Source organism: Daphnia carinata, chromosome 3, assembly GCF_022539665.2.
Source record: "Daphnia carinata strain CSIRO-1 chromosome 3, CSIRO_AGI_Dcar_HiC_V3, whole genome shotgun sequence".
In the NCBI taxonomy this organism is placed as follows: domain Eukaryota; kingdom Metazoa; phylum Arthropoda; class Branchiopoda; order Diplostraca; family Daphniidae; genus Daphnia; species Daphnia carinata.
In genome coordinates, this window is record NC_081333.1 from 7,858,945 (window position 1) to 7,876,992 (window position 18,048).

General features: G+C 38.1%; 6 protein-coding genes and 1 long non-coding RNA gene across 13 annotated transcripts; 3 read left to right on the plus strand and 4 right to left on the minus strand.

The window, feature by feature from the left end:
* Positions 1–73: 73 nt before the first annotated feature.
* LOC130704453 (uncharacterized) lies at positions 74–711 on the plus strand. Its single transcript, XR_009004954.1, has 4 exons — positions 74–143; positions 197–268; positions 326–466; positions 537–711. It is a non-coding gene; the product is annotated as an uncharacterized LOC130704453 (long non-coding RNA).
* Positions 712–3,287: 2,576 nt separating this feature from the next.
* LOC130704449 (uncharacterized) lies at positions 3,288–4,766 on the minus strand. 2 transcript variants are annotated; one of them, XR_009004948.1, is made up of 7 exons: positions 4,703–4,766; positions 4,578–4,649; positions 4,386–4,525; positions 4,134–4,315; positions 3,978–4,071; positions 3,679–3,768; positions 3,288–3,573 (listed from the first exon to the last, which is right to left on the minus strand). XR_009004948.1 is itself a non-coding variant. In XM_059494543.1 (5 exons), the coding sequence occupies exons 1-4, from the start codon at positions 4,728–4,730 to the stop codon at positions 4,178–4,180; spliced, it is 378 nt and encodes a 125-aa protein (XP_059350526.1). In that variant the 5' UTR covers positions 4,731–4,766; the 3' UTR covers positions 3,940–4,071; positions 4,134–4,177. The 2 variants fall into 2 exon arrangements, 1 of the variants encoding a protein (XP_059350526.1); XM_059494543.1 differs by lacking the exons at positions 3,288–3,573; positions 3,679–3,768 and having other exon boundaries at positions 3,940–4,071.
* Positions 4,767–5,211: 445 nt separating this feature from the next.
* On the plus strand, positions 5,212–6,373 carry LOC130704445 (transmembrane emp24 domain-containing protein bai-like). Its single transcript, XM_057525869.2, has 5 exons — positions 5,212–5,506; positions 5,574–5,694; positions 5,781–5,851; positions 5,933–6,059; positions 6,130–6,373. The coding sequence occupies exons 1-5, from the start codon at positions 5,330–5,332 to the stop codon at positions 6,249–6,251; spliced, it is 618 nt and encodes a 205-aa protein (XP_057381852.1). The 5' UTR covers positions 5,212–5,329; the 3' UTR covers positions 6,252–6,373.
* On the minus strand, positions 6,045–10,623 carry LOC130704414 (exocyst complex component 2-like). Of its 6 annotated transcripts, none has more exons than XR_009004944.2 (17): positions 10,333–10,503; positions 9,963–10,260; positions 9,710–9,905; positions 9,531–9,651; positions 9,255–9,469; positions 9,061–9,176; positions 8,835–8,962; positions 8,552–8,775; positions 8,340–8,478; positions 8,132–8,255; positions 7,965–8,079; positions 7,608–7,879; positions 7,278–7,542; positions 6,962–7,215; positions 6,785–6,889; positions 6,619–6,671; positions 6,045–6,557 (listed from the first exon to the last, which is right to left on the minus strand). XR_009004944.2 is itself a non-coding variant. In XM_057525834.2 (16 exons), the coding sequence occupies exons 1-15, from the start codon at positions 10,439–10,441 to the stop codon at positions 6,817–6,819; spliced, it is 2,649 nt and encodes an 882-aa protein (XP_057381817.1). In that variant the 5' UTR covers positions 10,442–10,503; the 3' UTR covers positions 6,045–6,671; positions 6,785–6,816. The 6 variants fall into 6 exon arrangements, 4 of the variants coding, with proteins under 4 accessions (XP_057381817.1, XP_059350753.1, XP_057381816.1 ...); XR_009420744.1 differs by having other exon boundaries at positions 6,619–6,692; XM_057525834.2 differs by having other exon boundaries at positions 6,045–6,671.
* Positions 10,624–10,848: 225 nt separating this feature from the next.
* LOC130704415 (general transcription and DNA repair factor IIH helicase subunit XPB-like) lies at positions 10,849–13,635 on the minus strand. Its single transcript, XM_057525835.2, has 3 exons — positions 12,258–13,635; positions 11,935–12,198; positions 10,849–11,855 (listed from the first exon to the last, which is right to left on the minus strand). Exons 1-3 carry the CDS (start codon positions 13,456–13,458, stop codon positions 10,927–10,929), a joined length of 2,394 nt encoding a protein of 797 aa, XP_057381818.1. The 5' UTR covers positions 13,459–13,635; the 3' UTR covers positions 10,849–10,926.
* A 305-nt stretch (positions 13,636–13,940) lies between these two features.
* On the plus strand, positions 13,941–15,185 carry LOC130704431 (RNA-binding motif protein, X-linked 2-like). The gene is made up of 4 exons (XM_057525854.2): positions 13,941–14,085; positions 14,265–14,423; positions 14,496–14,625; positions 14,685–15,185. Exons 1-4 carry the CDS (start codon positions 14,072–14,074, stop codon positions 15,123–15,125), a joined length of 744 nt encoding a protein of 247 aa, XP_057381837.1. The 5' UTR covers positions 13,941–14,071; the 3' UTR covers positions 15,126–15,185.
* A 19-nt stretch (positions 15,186–15,204) lies between these two features.
* On the minus strand, positions 15,205–17,726 carry LOC130704440 (aspartate--tRNA ligase, cytoplasmic-like). Its single transcript, XM_057525865.2, has 11 exons — positions 17,582–17,726; positions 17,413–17,500; positions 17,074–17,351; positions 16,835–17,006; positions 16,627–16,773; positions 16,378–16,549; positions 16,163–16,310; positions 15,899–16,088; positions 15,744–15,824; positions 15,565–15,676; positions 15,205–15,503 (listed from the first exon to the last, which is right to left on the minus strand). Exons 1-11 carry the CDS (start codon positions 17,614–17,616, stop codon positions 15,340–15,342), a joined length of 1,587 nt encoding a protein of 528 aa, XP_057381848.1. The 5' UTR covers positions 17,617–17,726; the 3' UTR covers positions 15,205–15,339.
* Positions 17,727–18,048: the final 322 nt, after the last annotated feature.

The following is an 18,048-nucleotide window of genomic DNA, read 5'->3' on the forward strand; positions in this document are numbered from 1 at the left end:
TCAGTCGGTTTCGATATGACAGGCATGTAAGCAATTTCAGTTAATTGTATCCCATTAGCAGTTAATGGAGTAGCGTGGCTGGAGAACAACGCGTGGCTGGAGGATCAATTGAAAAATGGATAAGATAATAAAACAAAAAAATGGTAAGTATAAACATTATTATATTGGTTTTCAATTATTAATTATTGTTTATTAGATCAAATAATGAAGCTGCAGGCCCAGTTATTGGAACAACACAAAATATTAGATAACAACGAAACTAAGGATGGTAGGCCTAATACGTAATGATTCTATTTATTTGCTTTTATTCATTCGTGTTTTGTAGCTCAAATTTTTGAGTCTACAAGCTCAGCTAGGGGAAAAGAACAAATTGGAACAAAACAGTTTCCAAACAGTGAAGGAGGTTTTTCAAAACTCATCCCTAACTGAACGTGAGGATGAGTTGGCATTAGGTGAACACAGTCAGGTGCCTAAACTTTCCAAATAAGAATTCCAAATAAATATAGAATTTTAACAAACAATTATTTATTGTTTAGTTATTCAGTCCACCACCTGACAGTGTGTTAAATTTAAATTCTGTTAGTGCTGCACTAAAAGAATTGTTAGTAATAAGTCCATGCAGCGAAGGAACTGAAGAATTGTGGTACTGTATTTGGGCGGAAAATGGGTGTGGTGTGGAAACACAGAAATGGCATGAGTTCAACCTAAAACATGGATTAGGTACTTCCCCGTTCTTTGTCTATCGAAAAAGTATTTTTAATGCTATTATTTTGCATTCACAGATTTTAACGGGGGATCAAGTAAAATCTGGAAGTGTTACAAGATGGAAGAGTGAGCCTACAGATGAAAAAACACTGAGAGTGCATTACCGTAAGGTGTGAGGTAAATTAATAGAGTAATGCAAATTGCCTAATGAGAAGTACCATCTTGTGTTAATGAATCCAGTACAACAGCAATCCTTTATAGTTCTGTCACAGCTAGAAGCCTCAAATAATTCTGCTTCTCTGTCTAAAGAACAACTTGTCCTTTACGTTCAGAGTGTTGGGGAAACTGGGTACTTAAATGGCCCTAAAGATGTTTTAATTTTGCTGCTATTGCAGAGATGAACATCATACATGGACTCTTTAGGTATGAAAGGATTTTTCTTCAAATAATTTTGAATTTATGACGAAGAATTTCTCCTCCTTTTTGCCAACCAGGTCTTATCTACCAAAAAAAAATTTATCCAATAGGAAAGGATTTTCATGTACTGGGAACACAACTATCAACAATGCAACATTCTACAGGTGCTAGTTTATCATTCAAGAGCCTTATACAATGAAGTTAATCTGCAATTTGTATGTCCTTTCCCAAGCTTCCACCAGAAGTTGAATCTATGAGTCATGTAAGTTCCATGATCAACAATTGATGTGTTTAACGGTGTTGTTTTTCTTTTCTCAATATAGGTTAATAGTAACATTGGATCTGAAAAGATTCTTGGTTGGGGCAAGACACTGAATAAATTGTATTGATTGGATGGATGACATGACATTTCTATACTTAATTCGGATTCCCCAGACGGTATTTGATATTAAAAAAATTGAAGTGCATATCTGGGCTCCCTTCTTTTCTGAAGCCCCGTTTCCCCTTGACTCATAATAAGCCCGTAGGGGGTCATGCCCCTACTGTACGGTATATATAAAAACAACATATACCGAGGTTTGGAGGGCTCTGGCCGGAAAGGGGACGTGGGGTGCCGCTTCGTCCGATGATGTGTTCACGGAGGGTGACGTGGCTGCCCACAAATCCGAACTAAAGGTTAATCGCTCCTGTAAAAATGTTCCAAATCTTCAGCTCTTCTTCCGGCTTCTCTTAGCCAATCACCGGGTAATCTCCCCGGTGGGTCAACAAGGCAGTGTCTCCCCCTGCCTGGGTTGACGGCAACTTTTGAAAGGGCTATTGTGCCTTTTTAAAGTTGCAAAAATAATTGTGATGTGCAGAGAATTGTCAATAAATTTTTTTTTATAAAATGTTTTTTGCAAAATTCTTTTCTTTCATTGTCTGTGTTCGCTTTGTTCACACATTACATTTATCAACTTTTTTTTTATTTAGCTTGCTCAATTCATTTTTATGGTTTTTGCCACCGTTGTATCGCTTATCTGTTAGTATTCAATTATTATTTATTACACTTCTTGAATTCATGAACTTAGACAAGGAACAGCGTGTAATACCTGGATATTTTCTGAAGTAATTTTATATTTGTATATTGTTTTACTGGTATGGGAATCGATCCCCAGATATTCAGCGTGCAACGCCGATGCTCTAACATTGAGCCACGAGATATATCTATCATATCTATTATCGCATATCATATGTTATAGTCTAGGATGTTTATGTAGTCTTTCACAACTATATATTTATCTTTTTATAGCTTTCATAAGGTTCATAGCTCTGTGGTAGAGCATTCAGCTGCGGTAACTGTTACCCTGGGTTCAAACCTTAGTAGATGTATAAAGATCTACGTTTCAATTTTATTCAAAGTGTAAATGCAAGTCCGCAAGTGACTAGAAAAAAGCTAACCTGACATCATATGATTCATGGCTCATTGGTATAGCATCGGCGCGGTATGCCGAACATCCAGGGTTCGATCCCTGGATAATAATTGAATGCTTACAGATAAACGATAAACCAATGGAAACAATGCTTACCATCAAAGGTGGCATAAACAATAAAGGTGAATTGAGCAAGCTAAATAAAAAAAAGTTGATAAATGTAATGTGTGAACACAGACAATGAAAGAAAAAATTTTTGCAAAAACATTTTATAAAAAAAAATTTATTGACCATTCTCTGCACATCACAATTATTTTTGCAACTTTAAAAAGGCACAATAGCCCTTTCAAAAGTTGCCGTCAACCCAGGCAGGGGGAGACACTGCCTTGTTGACCCACCGGGGAGATTACCCGGTGATTGGCTAAGAGAAGCCGGAAGAAGAGCTGAAGATTTGGAACATTTTTACAGGAGCGATTAACCTTTAGTTCGGATTTGTGGGTAGCCACGTCGCCCTCCGTGAACACATCATCGGACGAAGCGGCACCCCACGTCCCCTTTCCGGCCAGAGCCCTCCAAACCTCGGTATATGTTGTTTTTATATATACCGTACAGTAGGGGCATGACCCCCTACGGGCTTATTACGAGTCAAGGGGAAACGGGGCTACGGAAAGGAAGGGAGCCCAGATATGCACTTCAATTTTTTAAACATAAAATACCGTCTCGGGAATCCAAATTAAGTATAGAAATGTCATGTCATCCATTCAATCATTACAATTTATTCAGTGTCTTGCCCCAACCAAGAATCTTTTCAGATCCAATGTTACTATTAACCTATGCTGAGAAAAGAAAAACACCATTAAGCATCTCAATTGTTGCTCATGTGACTTACATGACTTATAGATTCAATTTCTGGCAGAAGCTTGGGAAAGGCCATACAAATTGCAGATGAAAATCATTGTATAAGGCTCTTAAATGATAAAATAGCACCCCTAGAATGTTGCATTGTTGATAGTTGTGTTCCCAGTATGCTGAAAATCCTTTCCTATTGGATAAAATTTTTTTTTTTTAGATTAGACATGGTTGGCAAAAAGTAGGAGAAATGCTTTGTCATAAATTCTAAAAATTTTCAAGAAAATTCCTTTCATACCTAAAAAGTCCATGTATGATGTTCATCGCTGCAATGCCAACGAAATGAAACATCTTTAGGGCCATTTAAGTACCCAGCTTCACCAACACTCTGAATGTAAAGGACAAGTTGTTCTTTAGCAAGAGAAGCAGAATTATTTGAGGCTTCTAGCTGTGACAGAACTATAAAGGATTGCTGTGACAGAACTATAAAAGATTGCTGTGACAGAACTATAAAAGATTGCTGTTACACAGGATTCATTCACACAAGATGGTACTTCTCATTAGACAATTTGCATACTCTATTACTTTACCTCATACCTTAATGGTAATGCGCTTTCAGTGTTTTTCAACTGTAGGCTCACTCTTCCATCCTGTAACACTTCCAGACTTGACTTGATCCCCCACTAAAATTCTGTGAATGCAAAATAATAGCATTAAAAATACTTTTTCGATAGACAAAAAACCGAAAAGTACCTAATTCATGTTTTACGTTGAACTCGTGCTATTTCTGGGTTTCCTTACCACACCCATTTTTCAGCCCAAATACGGTCCCACAATTGTTCACTTCCGTCGCTGCATGGACTTATTACTAACAATTCTTTTAGTGCAGCACTAAGAGAATTTAACTTTAACACACTGTCAGGTGGACTGAATAACTAAACAATAAATAATTGTTTGTTAAAATTCTATACTTATTTTGAATTCTTATTTGAAAAGTTTAGGTACCTGACTGTGTTCGCCTAATGCCAACTCATCCTCATGTTCAGTTAGGGATGAGTTTGGAAAAACCTCCTTCACTGTTTGGAAACTGTTCCGTTCCAATTTGTTCTTTTCCCCTAGCTGAGCTTGTAGACTCAAAATTTGAGCTACAAAACACAAATGAATAAAAGCAAATAAATAGAATCATTACGGCCTTACCATCCTTAGTTTCGTTGTTATCTAATATTTTGTGTTGTTCCAATAATTGGGCCTGCAGCTTCATAATTTGATCTAATAAACAATAATTAATAATTGAAAACCAATATAATAATGTTTATACTTACTATCCTTTTGTTGTATTATCTTATCCATTTTTCAATTGTTCCTCCAGCCACGCGTTATTCTCCATCCACGCTACTGAACTAACTGCGAATGGCATCCAATGGACTGAAATTGCCTACGCCAGTAATAACGAGTCTGAGCGGTAGATGGCTACGTGTCGGAAAAAAAAGAAAAAGTGTGATTTTTTTTTTTTTTTGGCGAAATTTTTTTTTTTTTGTGTAAAACGGATTGCCATAGTTACACGACAAAATTGCTTTGGAAGGAATCATGTTGTTTTGTTTTTGAACTTAAAATTATAACTTATTTTACCTTCAATAATTAGTTGAACAGAAGCATAGAACTAAGCCATATTGGCCGAAATCCCAAGACAGTATTATTTTCACATTGGATTTAACGTTAACAAATTGATTTTATCTATAATTTCAATATCAATTATTAAATATTTGTTTAAAAAAGCTTACAAGGTATGTTTGGCAACCGATTTGCGCAACGTTGCCGCTCCGCAGAAAACCTTACCGGTAAATTCCAGAGCTGACGTGTCTTTCCAATTTTTGTGTTGTTTTCCTTCTGCTGTAGCATCGGGATTATTGTTTAAATAGATCTGTTTTATTGTTTTTCACGTGTTTGCAATGGATCTTCGGTCTATAATTTTGTTCGCCTTCTTTCTCGTCTCAACTGTTCAAGGACTTATGTTTGAATTACAACCGAATGGCAGAAAATGCTTAAGAGAAGAAGTACAGAAAGATGTTCTCGTCACCGGAGAATATGAGGTGTCTGAGGTTCCTGGCCAAAGAACGGATGTGAAAGTATGAATCATTAATTAATTACATGTTAGCTGTGTTTGAGAATACTATTTTGTTGGGCTAATAACAGGTAACAGATATCAAGGGACACACTTTGGTGAGCCATGAAGATAAAAGTAAAGGAAAATTTGCATTCACAACTGATGATTATGAAGTCTATGAAATTTGCTTTTTGTCCAAAGTCCCTCCTAGTAAGTTTCACAACAAAAAATTTTTAACTGTAAAGATAGTGACAACAAAATAATGATAAAGCTAAATAATCAATTTTCTTTTTCAGATCTGAGAGGGCAAAAACATGAGGTGGAGGTTACCATCAAAATGGGACTTGAAGCCAAAAATTATGAAACTGTAAGTTGGTTTGTTCATCTGAAAGCTGTGTTATTGTTGGTAACTAAACAATTATCGACTTAACCAATGTTGTATCTTTAGTTGGGAGAAGCTGCAAGATTAAAACCCCTTGAAGTGGAACTTAAACGATTGGAAGACTTGTCTGAGGCAATTGTGCAAGATTTTGCATACATGAGACAAAGAGAGGAAGAGATGAGGGATACCAATGGTAACTATTGTTTGATTCTGCTTGATACAAGAAGGTTTTTTAAATCCTGTTTAAAAATTCCTCTCTGCAGAATCCACCAATTCCAGAGTATTGTATTTCAGTGTTTTCAGTATGTTGTGTTTGGTTGCCTTGGCTACTTGGCAGGTGTTATATCTCCGCCGCTTTTTCAAAGCCAAAAAATTGATTGAATAAAATTATTTCATTAAGTGTTTGACAATAAAGATGCCAGCGAAACCGAACAACTGTTCAACCAAACGAACTCGTCCTGGTGTCAATGGTTGTGTGTAATAACAGAAAAAGAAAATTTGCTCCAATCTCCGTTAATGCGTTTAAATTTAATTGTCAACTTTCAAAAAAATGTCTTGTTTTCGTCCTTCGAACGTCCAGTGCTATAAATTTTTGCATATTGCACTTTTATGGCATCGCAGTAAAGCACTTCTAGTTGGATAATCGTAAATTGTTGGAAATCATGATAGAGTAACCATGATTTTCATCATGCTGGATGAGACCCATTCAAATGTAAATAAGCTGACAGTAGATCAAAGGTTTAAAAGTTTACCAATGGCATTTCGCGCTTGACCGTCTCAATAGAAATGTTTCCACGCATCAAACCTGAAATCGCGAGTGAAAACGCTGAAACATAAAACGAGAATTGGCACTGTGCTAGCACAGTCTCACTTATTTTAGTTTACTGACGAATACATTTATTTGGGATGAATACAAACCATAATAGAGCGTAATGGAAATTCCTGTTGTGCTATTTTAAGTCGAGACAAAATAACTGGAATTTCATGCGCTTTTCGAAGTTCATTAGGATTCTGTTATGTGACCTGGGCAAGAAAAAATTATATTCACCCCTTGTCGACTTATTGTATAAAAGCATGCATCTATAAAACACTTACTCAATACTGTTTTCTGTCGTAAGTGGCGGTATCATGTCGGCTGCTTCAGAAAAAGGATTGACAGGCTCCGAACGCATATCATTGGAATGCTTCCTGACCCTTAGGCATGCTCTAGATAAGGCGGCAACGTCTGCTGATGCTTGAAGTGCTCCGCTCTCGGAGAATTTGTTGACGCAGGAAAATAACCGTCCCAATTCTGCTGCCACCTCACGCACAACTCTTTCGAGAATACGAGACACTAGTGAAGGGCTAACCTATAGAGCAATGTGTTTAGTTCTATATAGGCTTAACCTACAGAAATTATGTTTTCAAATACTTGGGCAACTTCAGCATGAACAGCAATCATGTTCATAATTATTTCTTTGCAGTAGGGCCGAATATCATTGGTGATAGGAAGATTCTTGTTCCAATCAAAGCGCCCTGCATACATAGAAGGTTCCACAATTCCGATTAGGGGCTCAACCTTCTCTTCTAGGTAGGCTTCCATTAATCGCTCTTCGGTTTTCGTCAGTAATTCCTTTGCCGCCTGAATGGCAGCCGAAAGATCAGGGTAGCCCAGTTTATTCCAATGTTCTTTCAATCTTGGGGAAAAAGGCACCATGACTATTGGGCTATCAGTTATCTATGCGTCAAATATCATGTGTACCTGGGCAAAATGTAAAGCATTGTATACTGGCAATTACTGAGCCCCAGCAACAACTTCATTTCGCGAGTTATATCTTCCGTATGATTCTGGTCTGAAGACGCCAAACGTTCTGTGCTACGTGCAAAACTGAATAATAATTTTTGCACTAGGAGATTCAAGTCGCTGAGCACAGATGAATTTTCCATTAAGTTAGTTTCACGTTGTTCTGATTGGAATACTGTCTCCTTCACTAGTTGCAAGCATTCGATGACTTGCGTTTCAAACACATGAGGCTGACAATCAGAAAACGAAAAAAAAAAATAAATAAAAATTTAAATAAACATTCATCATTGAACATTTGCGTATGAACATCAATACCAACTGAGTGATGGATCCATGTGATTCAATAAACTCTAATTTCCAGTTCTCTTGGCTGGCCAGATGTGTGACGTTTTCAGCGGCTTGCATTAATAGGCTCCTCATGCAATGGACCCTTAAAAACACAATATGAGATAATAACTAATTCGTTAAAACATGTCCAGTACCTCAAATCGTGAAGCAGGTCACGAATTACATCAATGGCTTCTGTAGGCAAATCAAGTGTCAGCAATTCGGCGTAGCAGGTCCGAACAGTTCGAAGACAAAGTACAAACCAGGACCCTATTCCTTCTGAAGATGGATTTGAAATGTACGTTTTTTTGTTTATTCAAGTAGGATCCTATAATCTTATGAGGTAAAAACGTATCAAAGTACCATGATCCGAAAATATACCACTGAAGGGTTGCCAAATACCAAACTGAGCTCTATGTGGAGATTGGCGGTCCAGTGTATGAGGAACAAGGGCAGCTCTGATAAGCTGGCTAAAAATTGTTACCACGTCCAACACCATTTTCTAGATTTGATTATTAAAGAAATATATATATCATATATCTGCAAACCCCTTCCTTTATAAATTGAGTAATTACTTTAAATTCATCCTTTTTCAACGCGTCCGTCCGAACAAATAATTCTCCAGCAAAATAGGCTTGACCAAGTCTCCAAAGTTCTGGGAATACGGACATAAATCGATCATTCAGCTCTTCGAGAAATGTTACCCTTCCCGGTGTGCTATTAGGTAGAGGTTCGGCAGAACTAGAAGATGGTAATACGAGGTTGTTTGATCGCTTTCCTTTTGATGGCCCAGATTTCACTAGTAAAAAGCAGTAGCATTTAAAACATTAAAAGAAAATAACTTTGGTAATCACTTACCTATTTCTTCTTGTTCCAATCCCAGGTATTTATCCTTACATTGGAACAAAACCTGAGAACAGTGCTTGTATTGACCTGCGATACAAAGCCAAGCTGGATCATTGGGACATTCAAGGTTTGTCAAGTTTCTGCGGGAAAAAGATAAGCAGATCAGCGAAACTATGGTATAATCGGTAAAAGGGCAATTTTCAAGACCCAACACAACATGCGTGTGAAATTTTCTGACCTGATAATTTTTTTTTGTTCTTCGAGTGAAGTGGGATACTGCTGCAGCTTCTCTTGAAGAACCTCTCTAAGGTTTAAAATTTGCTGTTCTGCTTCTTGCAACACTCTTTTAAAAACCTTAAAACACAGGGCAGCTAGGTAATGGTTTGTTTTGAATTGACAAAAAAAGTTGAATGTAATAAATAGATAACATACCTGTACTTCGGTATTTCTAAACAAAGCTTTTGCTCTTGCATAATCATTGATTACTAAATCATAGTCAGCTTTCTGAATGTTTTTATCAAGAGTGGAGGGTAAGTGAAACAGAAATCGGAATCTTTGTAAAATTCCTAGAGCATTTCTTGTTCCATCAGCCTGCTCTTTACGTTTGAGAACATCGTCAAATAGCCGACCAGCTTCGGTTTTCGCGCCTGTAAAACAGAATTATTTCATCATAAATATGCGCTAGTAACGCGAAAAGAATTTGCGTACTCAAGATGGAATTTTCCAGCGAGGCTGTCATATCCGGTCCATATTTTGTTTTATTGTCTTCCACAACCTTTTTTAACGTCAACAATGTATCCATCTGTTCTATTACCGAACCTGCATGAGTCTTCAAAAGTTAACAATTAGGTGCATATTGTAGAAGATACATTGACAGAAAACCATACTTTTAAAAAAGATATTTGTCCTTCCTTTTGAGCTTCAACTCTACGTTTAAGAAAGCTTAGCCCAGCTTTCAAATCATCAAACCCAGTGCTATGGTGATGTTGTAATAAGAACCAAGATGGTGAAAAATGTTCACTCCCAAGCTCTCCATTTGATTCAGGAAACAATTCTTGTAGTTCTTCTTCTGGGTACTTTTTCCTAGATAAAAAAAGTTAATTAATGTGAAGATTAAATACAAAGGGCAGGAATAAGTACACAGCATTTTCAACTGACAGCCCCAATGGATCATCTTGTTGATAGCTAGAAGGAATTAGAGCTCTATGTCTCCCTAGCCCAGTCAAATGTGATTCATCAACCCAAACTGCACTTTCTTTCAAAGGCCCTATTGTTTCATGATAGCCTCTAAACTGGACTGTACATGAACCTTTTCCTCCAGATTTAGTGATGATAATTATATCCCCCTTGCTCTTCCCCGGGCCTGATCTGGCAACAATTTTATTACTGGAAACCCACTCAGCAGACAGTAAGCAATCTGAGTTGCAAATAATAAGGCCTAAAGTAACGACAGAAAATATATGAAGACTATATTAATCGTCAGTGGTTAACGGCATTCGTCCAATAATACCAATAATATCGTCAGGTCCACTGCCAAAATTTTCTCCTCGTATAGTGACTCGAGTTCCTGGGGGCCCTTCCTTGGGCGAAACTCCCGTCACAATAGGCGGTAAACCCATTGTATATCACCACACTAATCATAAAAATTATCATTTCAGTGATATTTTCCAATTCAAGAGCACTTTACCTTTGATATGTTTGTATGAATGTGGGGTTTTACAGCTCTATTGGCCAATCTTAGAAAGAATTACGGCCCCAAATGGTAACACATTACTTCGAAGTAAGTTGTGTCAAAAACAGAATAGCAGACGAATTTTACAGCAATTGGCCTGACATTCGTTATTTGCCTTGCGCAAATTTGAGGTTGAATTTTCCAAAGGGTATAGGGCGAAAAGTAAAAACTGAACTACTGGAGCGAATAATATCCGAAAGAAATTAAGTTTGTCCCTAAGTTACTAAGATTGGCCAAGCCGATTTCGATGACGAATTTATAAACGGAAAAAAAAAGAATGAATATGACACAAGATTATCACAAACCACTTCAGACCTTTATTCAAGATAATTCACCATCTCAAAGGATCACATTTTCTTATTTTAGACACCATTACTTCATGCGATATTTTTTGAACAAAGGGTGTTTAGATAAGTTACTGGAAGCTGACGGGCGTTTGTACTCCATGTACACTGCATCATCAGCACCACTCATCGAAGCCATAGTTCCAGTGCGACGTCCGAACGCGGATGGTCGACCTCCAATTTCGCCTGGAACACGTTCCTCGTCAGCATCCATGTCGGATGCAGTAAGGACTAGTTGCAATAGCTTGGTTTGCTCTTCTTTGGTCTTATAATGCAATTCTTGATCTTGATCCATTCCCGCCATGCGAGTGATGACTTTGTAACTATAGCCTTGATTCACCAAAAAACGTTGGCGTTTACGAGAGAAACTCATTTCCATAGTGTCTTGTGACACTAAGGTGTAGAAAAATGCGTTATACTCCTCCGCAATGGCACCCTTTTTTGCTCGCAGAATACGACCAAGGCGTTGGGCTTCTTGACGACGTGAGCCACCGTGCGAGGAGATCTGAATCAAAACATTTGCATCCGGCAAATCAAATGAAGTATCGGCGACTTTACTGACAAAGATGGTGTTGACTTTAGGATTGAGTTTGAAATTTTGAAGAATCTGAAGCCTTTCATTTTGTGAAGTTGGGCCATAAATAAACGGTTTGTTCATCGTAAGCGCAAAATGTTTGAGGGCATAGACATTATCAGAAAAGACGATGATTTTGTCATTCCTCCGCTCGTGATAGCGGATAAGAAATTGACAAGCTCTGAATTTGTTAGGATTCATGACAAAAAGCAGCATTTTCTTTGCCGATTTGCATGCGAGATACTCGCGATAAAATTCGGGACTCATAGGACACCACACTTCAGCGCACTGCACACGAGCAATAAATCCGCGCTTCTGTAACTCCAACCAATTAGCTTCGTACAACTTTGGTCCGATTAAAAAATTTAAATCTGCAATTTTGTCTAAAAACGAAAATAATCGTTAATGAAAATACCTAGGTGAAACCGATAAATATTTCAATATGTATAAAGGAATCAGTACCGTCTTCACGAACGAGAGTAGCTGTCAAACCAAGCTTGCAATGAGCTTGTACAATCGTCAGCACACGACGAAACATGCGTGCTGGGATAGTGTGCACTTCATCTAGAACCATGATTCCCCACTCTTGTTCTTGAAGCCATTTCATCGTCTGATCAGCTTCATACGATCGCTTTTGTTGATGTGTTATCATGTTAAAAGTGGTGATCATAATGCTACATCCATGAGGTTTGTCTTTAGCGTCTGATGTAAAACGGCAGATCATACCTGGGATTGCACATATTATTTAATAAACCAAAAAGAAAATCGTTTAAGGAGTTGGTTACTATCGTCAGCTGTCGACCACATCTTGAATTGTGCTTTCCATTGTTCAACTGAAACTCCAGAATTGCAAAGAACTAGGGCTCTTTTACGAACAGTGCAGCAAGCAGTTACGCCCACTAAACTTTTACCGGCACCACAAGGTAGGACGATGAGTCCAGAGCGAGCTCGGCCATTTCCAAACATTTTGCGCAGACTTTTTTCTTGATAAGGTCTCAGTACAGCAGCAGGTTTCAAATCAATGTTGATATCTTGATTATGAGTGTCGTTCCGGAAATCGTATTCGGCTAGTAAAGGGTACTCTAGCTGAATACATCGTTTTTGTATAGTTTCAATTTTTTCCTGGTTGACCTCGAATGCAACCGTTTGAAGGGAACCGTCATCGTCATCATCTTCGTCTTTATCCATTTTATCATAGAAATTTGTGATGTCATCTGGCACTTGCTTGCTGCTTCCCTCTGCATCTTCTGCTGCATCCTCTCCTGATGTGCCTTTTCCAAATTGAATGGATGTTGCTTTAGATTGCACTTGGGTGATTAGCCCATCAGTAGTTGTTTCAACACTATGACGGAGTCGGCATTCTTGAATCACAGGATCTTTTAACAATTTTTGGATCACATCCGGATATTGTGACTCCACAAAATAGCGGTTGTGCTTTAACACAAGCTTCACTTTGCCATAAGAAAGTGTTGAAATTTTGATGAAGTCAATAATTCCATCTGGAACTGCTGTTTTACTTAGTCTTTTCAAGTATTCTATGATGTCATGTGTTTGTAAACCAACACTCACAGCAGCATACAATGAATATGATGTCAACTTATACTCATGGATGTGTTCTGGACGGCAGACTGGTTCACTAATAGCAATCAAAAAATCATGTGCATGTTTATAGACTGGTGAGAAAGATTCCAAAAAGATGTGCCCATTCGGGGCAACCCATAATGGTCTGGACATGTGATCAGGCTTGAGTTGCAAGTCCCGGTAATCTTTTGCACCATATTCATCCTCTCCTTGTTTCTCGCCTTCAGTTTCTATGTTATGCTTTGCAGCTTCAGGTACACCTTCAGCTTCATTTCCATCAGGGATTCCTTCGTCGTAATTTCCTTCATCTTCAAATTCTTTACGTTTCTTGCCGGCAAATTTTTTTTTTGATCCATCGTAACGATCCCCATCTTTCTTACCATATTTACGATTTCCTCCAGCCATGTTGCACGTGTAAAACCAGAACGGCAAACCGTTTTTCAGTTTCAACGTATTAAATGGAGTACTTCCTGTCGGCAATGTTATTTTGTTACGAATTTTGACTAAACAAAACTTTCACCACTGTTTTTTAGAGTCAGTCACCAGCAATTCAGTAAGTTTCGCCAGGTTTCTCTGTACGCTGTTAACTAACAAAAAAAAACCTCCGTAGTGGGAAAACAACATAAATAAGGATGTGACGAAGAAGCTCCATCTGAAGGTGTAATTAGACAACCGAATTTACTGTATGATTGAAATAAAAATTGATATTATACAAAAAACATGTTAAGTGAACTTTTTGCGTCAGAATTTTGTCGTTTATATTTGGAATTTGAATGCAAATTTCGTTGGTGCAAAAAAAAATATATATTATTAATATTATTAAACACCAGATGCCGTTTTCTCTCCAATCTGCTTCAGTCGTCTGTTTTCGCCTTTGCTGTTTGGCATTGGATTCATTTTCGTTTTCTGCCATGACAGTATAAGCTGAATTTAATTAAACTCAACTGAGACTCAGCTCATTGTCAACTACACATCACCATCTGGATTTCCATTCTGCCATCATTTCTGGTGGTAGAAGATGAACCCTCTAACGTAAGTAAAGTCGTGTCTTTGTACAAGGCACACAGTGTGAGGCGGAACATAATATTCGTAAAGTATTTCACTGAATAATGTAGAGCTTATGGTCAAATTATCATGTTGTTTGAAGTTATTGTGACGTTTTGGAGTCAATTGTGTGTTTTATACATAGGTATTTATCATAATTTTTCCAGGAATGTGAAAAACATCAAGAAACTTAGTGAGACGGAACTCAAGTATAACATATCTGGGAAGGCTTCATGGCACTATCAATACAAAGACAGTGCTTGGATTTTTATTGGAGGATTACCTTATGACTTATCTGAGGGTGATGTCATCTGCATATTTTCACAGTAGGTTTCATATTGTTAAAATCTGTTTTGTACTGTTTGTATGGACTGTTAACAGTGTGAATTGTTATGCAGGTATGGAGAGGTTGCTAACATCAATTTAGTGAGAGACAGGGTTACTGGTAAATCTAAAGGCTTTTGTTTTTTATGCTATGAAGACCAGAGATCAACAATTCTGTCAGTTGATAACTTAAATAGTATCAAGGTAACTTTTCAATAAACTTCATTGTATGTACGTGTTTCATTGCTTAAAAATTTCGTTAGGTCTGTGGAAGAACTCTGCGTGTCGATCACGTCGAGCAATACAAGATTCCTAAAGATCCCGACAAGCTCGATGAAGATGCATTGAGGATTCTCCAGGAAGGATGTGGTCCGGAATCGTCAGTCATTAAATCTTTAATGAATTCCACTATCGGAAAGGATCTCGCGACACAAGAGAACACTTTAACAACCGAAGTTCAAGTTAAAAAAACAGAAATGAGTGTAGAATCACATCGCAGCAATGGAGAGGGAAGAGGAAAAGAAAGGCGCCGTTCACGAAGCCCTAAACGTAGGCGCAGTGCTGAGAGGGACTACGCGGACTATAGAAGCCGACCATATGACAAAGAGAGGTCAAACCGTTATGATAAAACCAAGAAAAATAGGGAACATTCACCAAGGAGCGATCGATCGCGCGACAGGGACAAGAAACGTGAAAGACGTTGATCGAACTATTATACTTTTTTCGTCTTCGTTCTTTTTGAATAAAATGTCATTTCAACGATATTGAATTATAGCATCAATGTAAAGTGAATTTAGTCATACTGTATTGCCGCATTAACAAAACCATGCAGGCATGTTTATCCAACGGGAAGAAACTGTACCAATCGCAGTAAGCTTTTTGGTGTGTTTCCTTGGATAATGGCAAAAACAAACCAAATCAAGGGGTGATTCTTTTTGGGTCACGGGGAAACATGGACGTTTTCCGAATGTTATCCAATCCCAAGAAGAGCATAGCTACACGTTCCATGCCAATACCACCACCGGCGTGCGGTGGGCACCCGTAGCGGAAAGAGTCGATGTAAGCCTTAATTTTTGATAAATCTAGGGCAAGAAAATCATACTAAGATAGCTATTACATCCGAAGATATTGAGTATATTTTACCAATGTTATGGTGTCTGGCTCGCTCCGACAGGAATTCGGGATCGTGAATACGCTGAGCTCCAGACATTATTTCTTCTCCACGCATAAAAATGTCGTAAGAATTCGAATATTTCTAGTTTTGCAGAAAGTGAAAAATCAACAAAAAATCAAATACCAGAATTTTGACTGATAACTGCTACCTTATTCTTAGGATCCGGCATCGTGTAGAACGGACGAACGGCTAGCGGATATTTGTCCAGAATATAGAAATCGGTTCCGTACTATTAGAAAGATTGGTATATAATAAAGAAAAAAATTACGACTTGGCTCATTGCTGGCTAAATATCGTTAATACTTTGGCTTTCACTAATCTGCCCAACAATTTCTCCATGGGTGTACTTAAATCGTCCTCGTCGCCAATTTGTTCTCCTGCCTGGCGAAGCATCTCAACTCCTTCTGGAAACTCTAGGCGCAATGGAGGATCCAGAAAGGTAAACGGTTCTGACGGAAATTGACGATTAACAGTTGCAATTTCCTGCATACATCTGTGAAACAGGAGAGGGTCGCAGGAGTTAAGAATTATGGTGCCTTCGCAGAAATGAAAATGAACGGCACTTACTGTTTTTGGAGACCACGGAAAACTTCGGTCAAAACGACGCCAATAGTGTCTAACACTTCGTGATAGTGAGAATGGAAAGCCATTTCTAAATCCAGTCCGACAAATTCTGTCAAGTGACGATGAGTATTGCTGTCTTCCGCTCGAAAGACTGTAATAAAAATGATAAAAAAAAAACTACAAAATCGGAACGTTGATGTACAGTATTAGATACGAACCAGCTCCAATAGTGTAAACTTTTTCAAAATCGGCAGCAATGGCCATTTGTTTGTATAGTTGTGGGGACTGCGCCAAATAAGCAGAGCCTTTGAAGTACGAGACGGTGAAAACATTGGCACCTCCTTCACTGGCTGCCGAAATAATTTTTGGTGTGTGGATCTCTACAAATTTCTAGAAAAGCAAATTTTTAATTAATTTTATTATTCTACTTAATAGGCTGAGAAATTATTAATGTTTAGTCGTATTACCCGTTGATCAAGCGCCTCACGGAAAAGTCGGCAAACAGCAGCTTGAATTCGAAATATCGCCTGATTTGTAGGTGTGCGCAAATCTAATACACGGTTATCTAGCCGTGTTTCCTGGTTAACTCTTATGGCTAGTTCTCCTTCTTTGTCCTATAAAACAATGGGTATTACTATTAATAAAACCAATAGACTTAATAAGCAGATATTGTACTTCTTCAGGGCGAGAAGCATCTTCGATCTGAAGAGGGAGCCGCGGTTCAGCAGCACTAACAACCCATAGTTGGATTACATGAAGTTCTACATCTTGCTGTGTTGCTCCTTCAATCTTCTGTGGGACAGAACGGACAATCCCCTCAACATCAATAACTGATTCTTTGGTGATGCTACAGGTACACACCAGAAATGAATATTTTTTTTTTACCATGTTGATTCCCAAATATTATCCATTACCCAGCAGTAAATTTAACAAATGCTTTACTGATAGACTCCGACACAGCCAAAAGGCACTGCACAGTTGACTGCTGCTGACGAAGCAAGAAGAAGCATTGTTTTCCTTTGGCTCTGCTGGTGTGTAGTCTACCTCTAGCCCAGATTTTTGATTCAATGAGAGACAATCCAATGTCCTCAACTCTTATGGTAGATAGTTCCAGCTTTTCTTGACTTTGGTTCATAACAGCATTACCGTAACAGCCAGAGGAATAGTCCACCTCCTCCACTGAAGCTACATCCTTGAATGAAGTATTAAAAGTATTAGGTAAACTATGACACATATTTAATGTACAGGATTACAATTGCTGCTTTCTTTTCTTCTTTTTTTGCAGCTTTTGCAGCTTCCTTTGCCTCTTTCTTTGCTGCTTTCTTTGACTTCCCCTGCTCACTAGACAAAAGTAGAACAATTATAGAATTCAGAATTAAGAAGGGGATGATGCGTAAGATTTCACTTATTTCCTTAAATTACCCAGCGGTTTCCGCAATATTTTTATCTGAAGTCATTTTGTGATTTTCCTTAGACTGTAGATGTTTCTAGCAAGCCTGCTTTAAGGACAACAATTATGTTCCCAGAAACTCTGAGCACGAATTTATCTCAAAGCTCTCTAGCAGAAGGCAACTCGTGTAAAGAGAAATGACCGAGAGAGATAACAGAGGTAAGCGGGAGTGGGCGGAACTGAATGTAAAAAAGGGACATCTGTAGGGAGAATTTAGGAGCAGATCGCGGTTACCTAAAGGGCTCTTTCGTTAAGTAGAATGTGATTATAGGGGCCTTATTGTACTGTACTTTAAACTTTACCGTTCATATTTTAGAAGTTCACCATTGTCGTAACGTTTAGTATTGGAGGCTGAACGACATATGCAATTTCCTTCCTGGGGAGATGTTTTGTTCAAGGATGCAGCATTGGAATATGTTTATCATTCTATCCGGCTTGT

Bases quoted from the DNA above. Each gene is read 5' to 3' on its own strand.
- LOC130704449 (XM_059494543.1), bottom strand. From the start codon at position 4,730: ATGGATAAGATAATACAACAAAAGGATA. The intron at 4,650-4,702 runs GTAAGTATAAAC...ATTGTTTATTAG, and splicing joins GATAATACAACAAAAGGATA to ATCAAATTATGAAGCTGCAG. The intron at 4,526-4,577 runs GTAAGGCCGTAA...TGTGTTTTGTAG, and splicing joins TAACAACGAAACTAAGGATG to CTCAAATTTTGAGTCTACAA.
- LOC130704445 (XM_057525869.2), top strand. From the start codon at position 5,330: ATGGATCTTCGGTCTATAATTTTGTTCGCCTTCTTTCTCGTCTCAACT. The intron at 5,695-5,780 runs GTAAGTTTCACA...TTTCTTTTTCAG, and splicing joins TTTGTCCAAAGTCCCTCCTA to ATCTGAGAGGGCAAAAACAT. The intron at 5,852-5,932 runs GTAAGTTGGTTT...TTGTATCTTTAG, and splicing joins AAGCCAAAAATTATGAAACT to TTGGGAGAAGCTGCAAGATT.
- LOC130704414 (XM_057525834.2), bottom strand. From the start codon at position 10,441: ATGGGTTTACCGCCTATTGTGACGGGAGTTTCGCCCAAGGAAGGGCCC. The intron at 10,261-10,332 runs GTATTATTGGAC...TCGTTACTTTAG, and splicing joins TGGACCTGACGATATTATTG to GCCTTATTATTTGCAACTCA. The intron at 6,890-6,961 runs GTAAGTGTTTTA...TTTCTTGCCCAG, and splicing joins ACGACAGAAAACAGTATTGA to GTCACATAACAGAATCCTAA.
- LOC130704415 (XM_057525835.2), bottom strand. From the start codon at position 13,458: ATGGCTGGAGGAAATCGTAAATATGGTAAGAAAGATGGGGATCGTTAC. The intron at 12,199-12,257 runs GTAACCAACTCC...GTGCAATCCCAG, and splicing joins GTGGTCGACAGCTGACGATA to GTATGATCTGCCGTTTTACA. The intron at 11,856-11,934 runs GTACTGATTCCT...TTTCGTTTTTAG, and splicing joins TACTCTCGTTCGTGAAGACG to ACAAAATTGCAGATTTAAAT.
- LOC130704431 (XM_057525854.2), top strand. The intron at 14,424-14,495 runs GTAGGTTTCATA...ATTGTTATGCAG, and splicing joins GTCATCTGCATATTTTCACA to GTATGGAGAGGTTGCTAACA. The intron at 14,626-14,684 runs GTAACTTTTCAA...AAATTTCGTTAG, and splicing joins ATAACTTAAATAGTATCAAG to GTCTGTGGAAGAACTCTGCG.
- LOC130704440 (XM_057525865.2), bottom strand. From the start codon at position 17,616: ATGACTTCAGATAAAAATATTGCGGAAACCGCTGG. The intron at 16,311-16,377 runs GTTCGTATCTAA...TTTTTATTACAG, and splicing joins AGTTTACACTATTGGAGCTG to TCTTTCGAGCGGAAGACAGC. The intron at 15,504-15,564 runs GTAAAATATACT...TTCTTGCCCTAG, and splicing joins AGCCAGACACCATAACATTG to ATTTATCAAAAATTAAGGCT.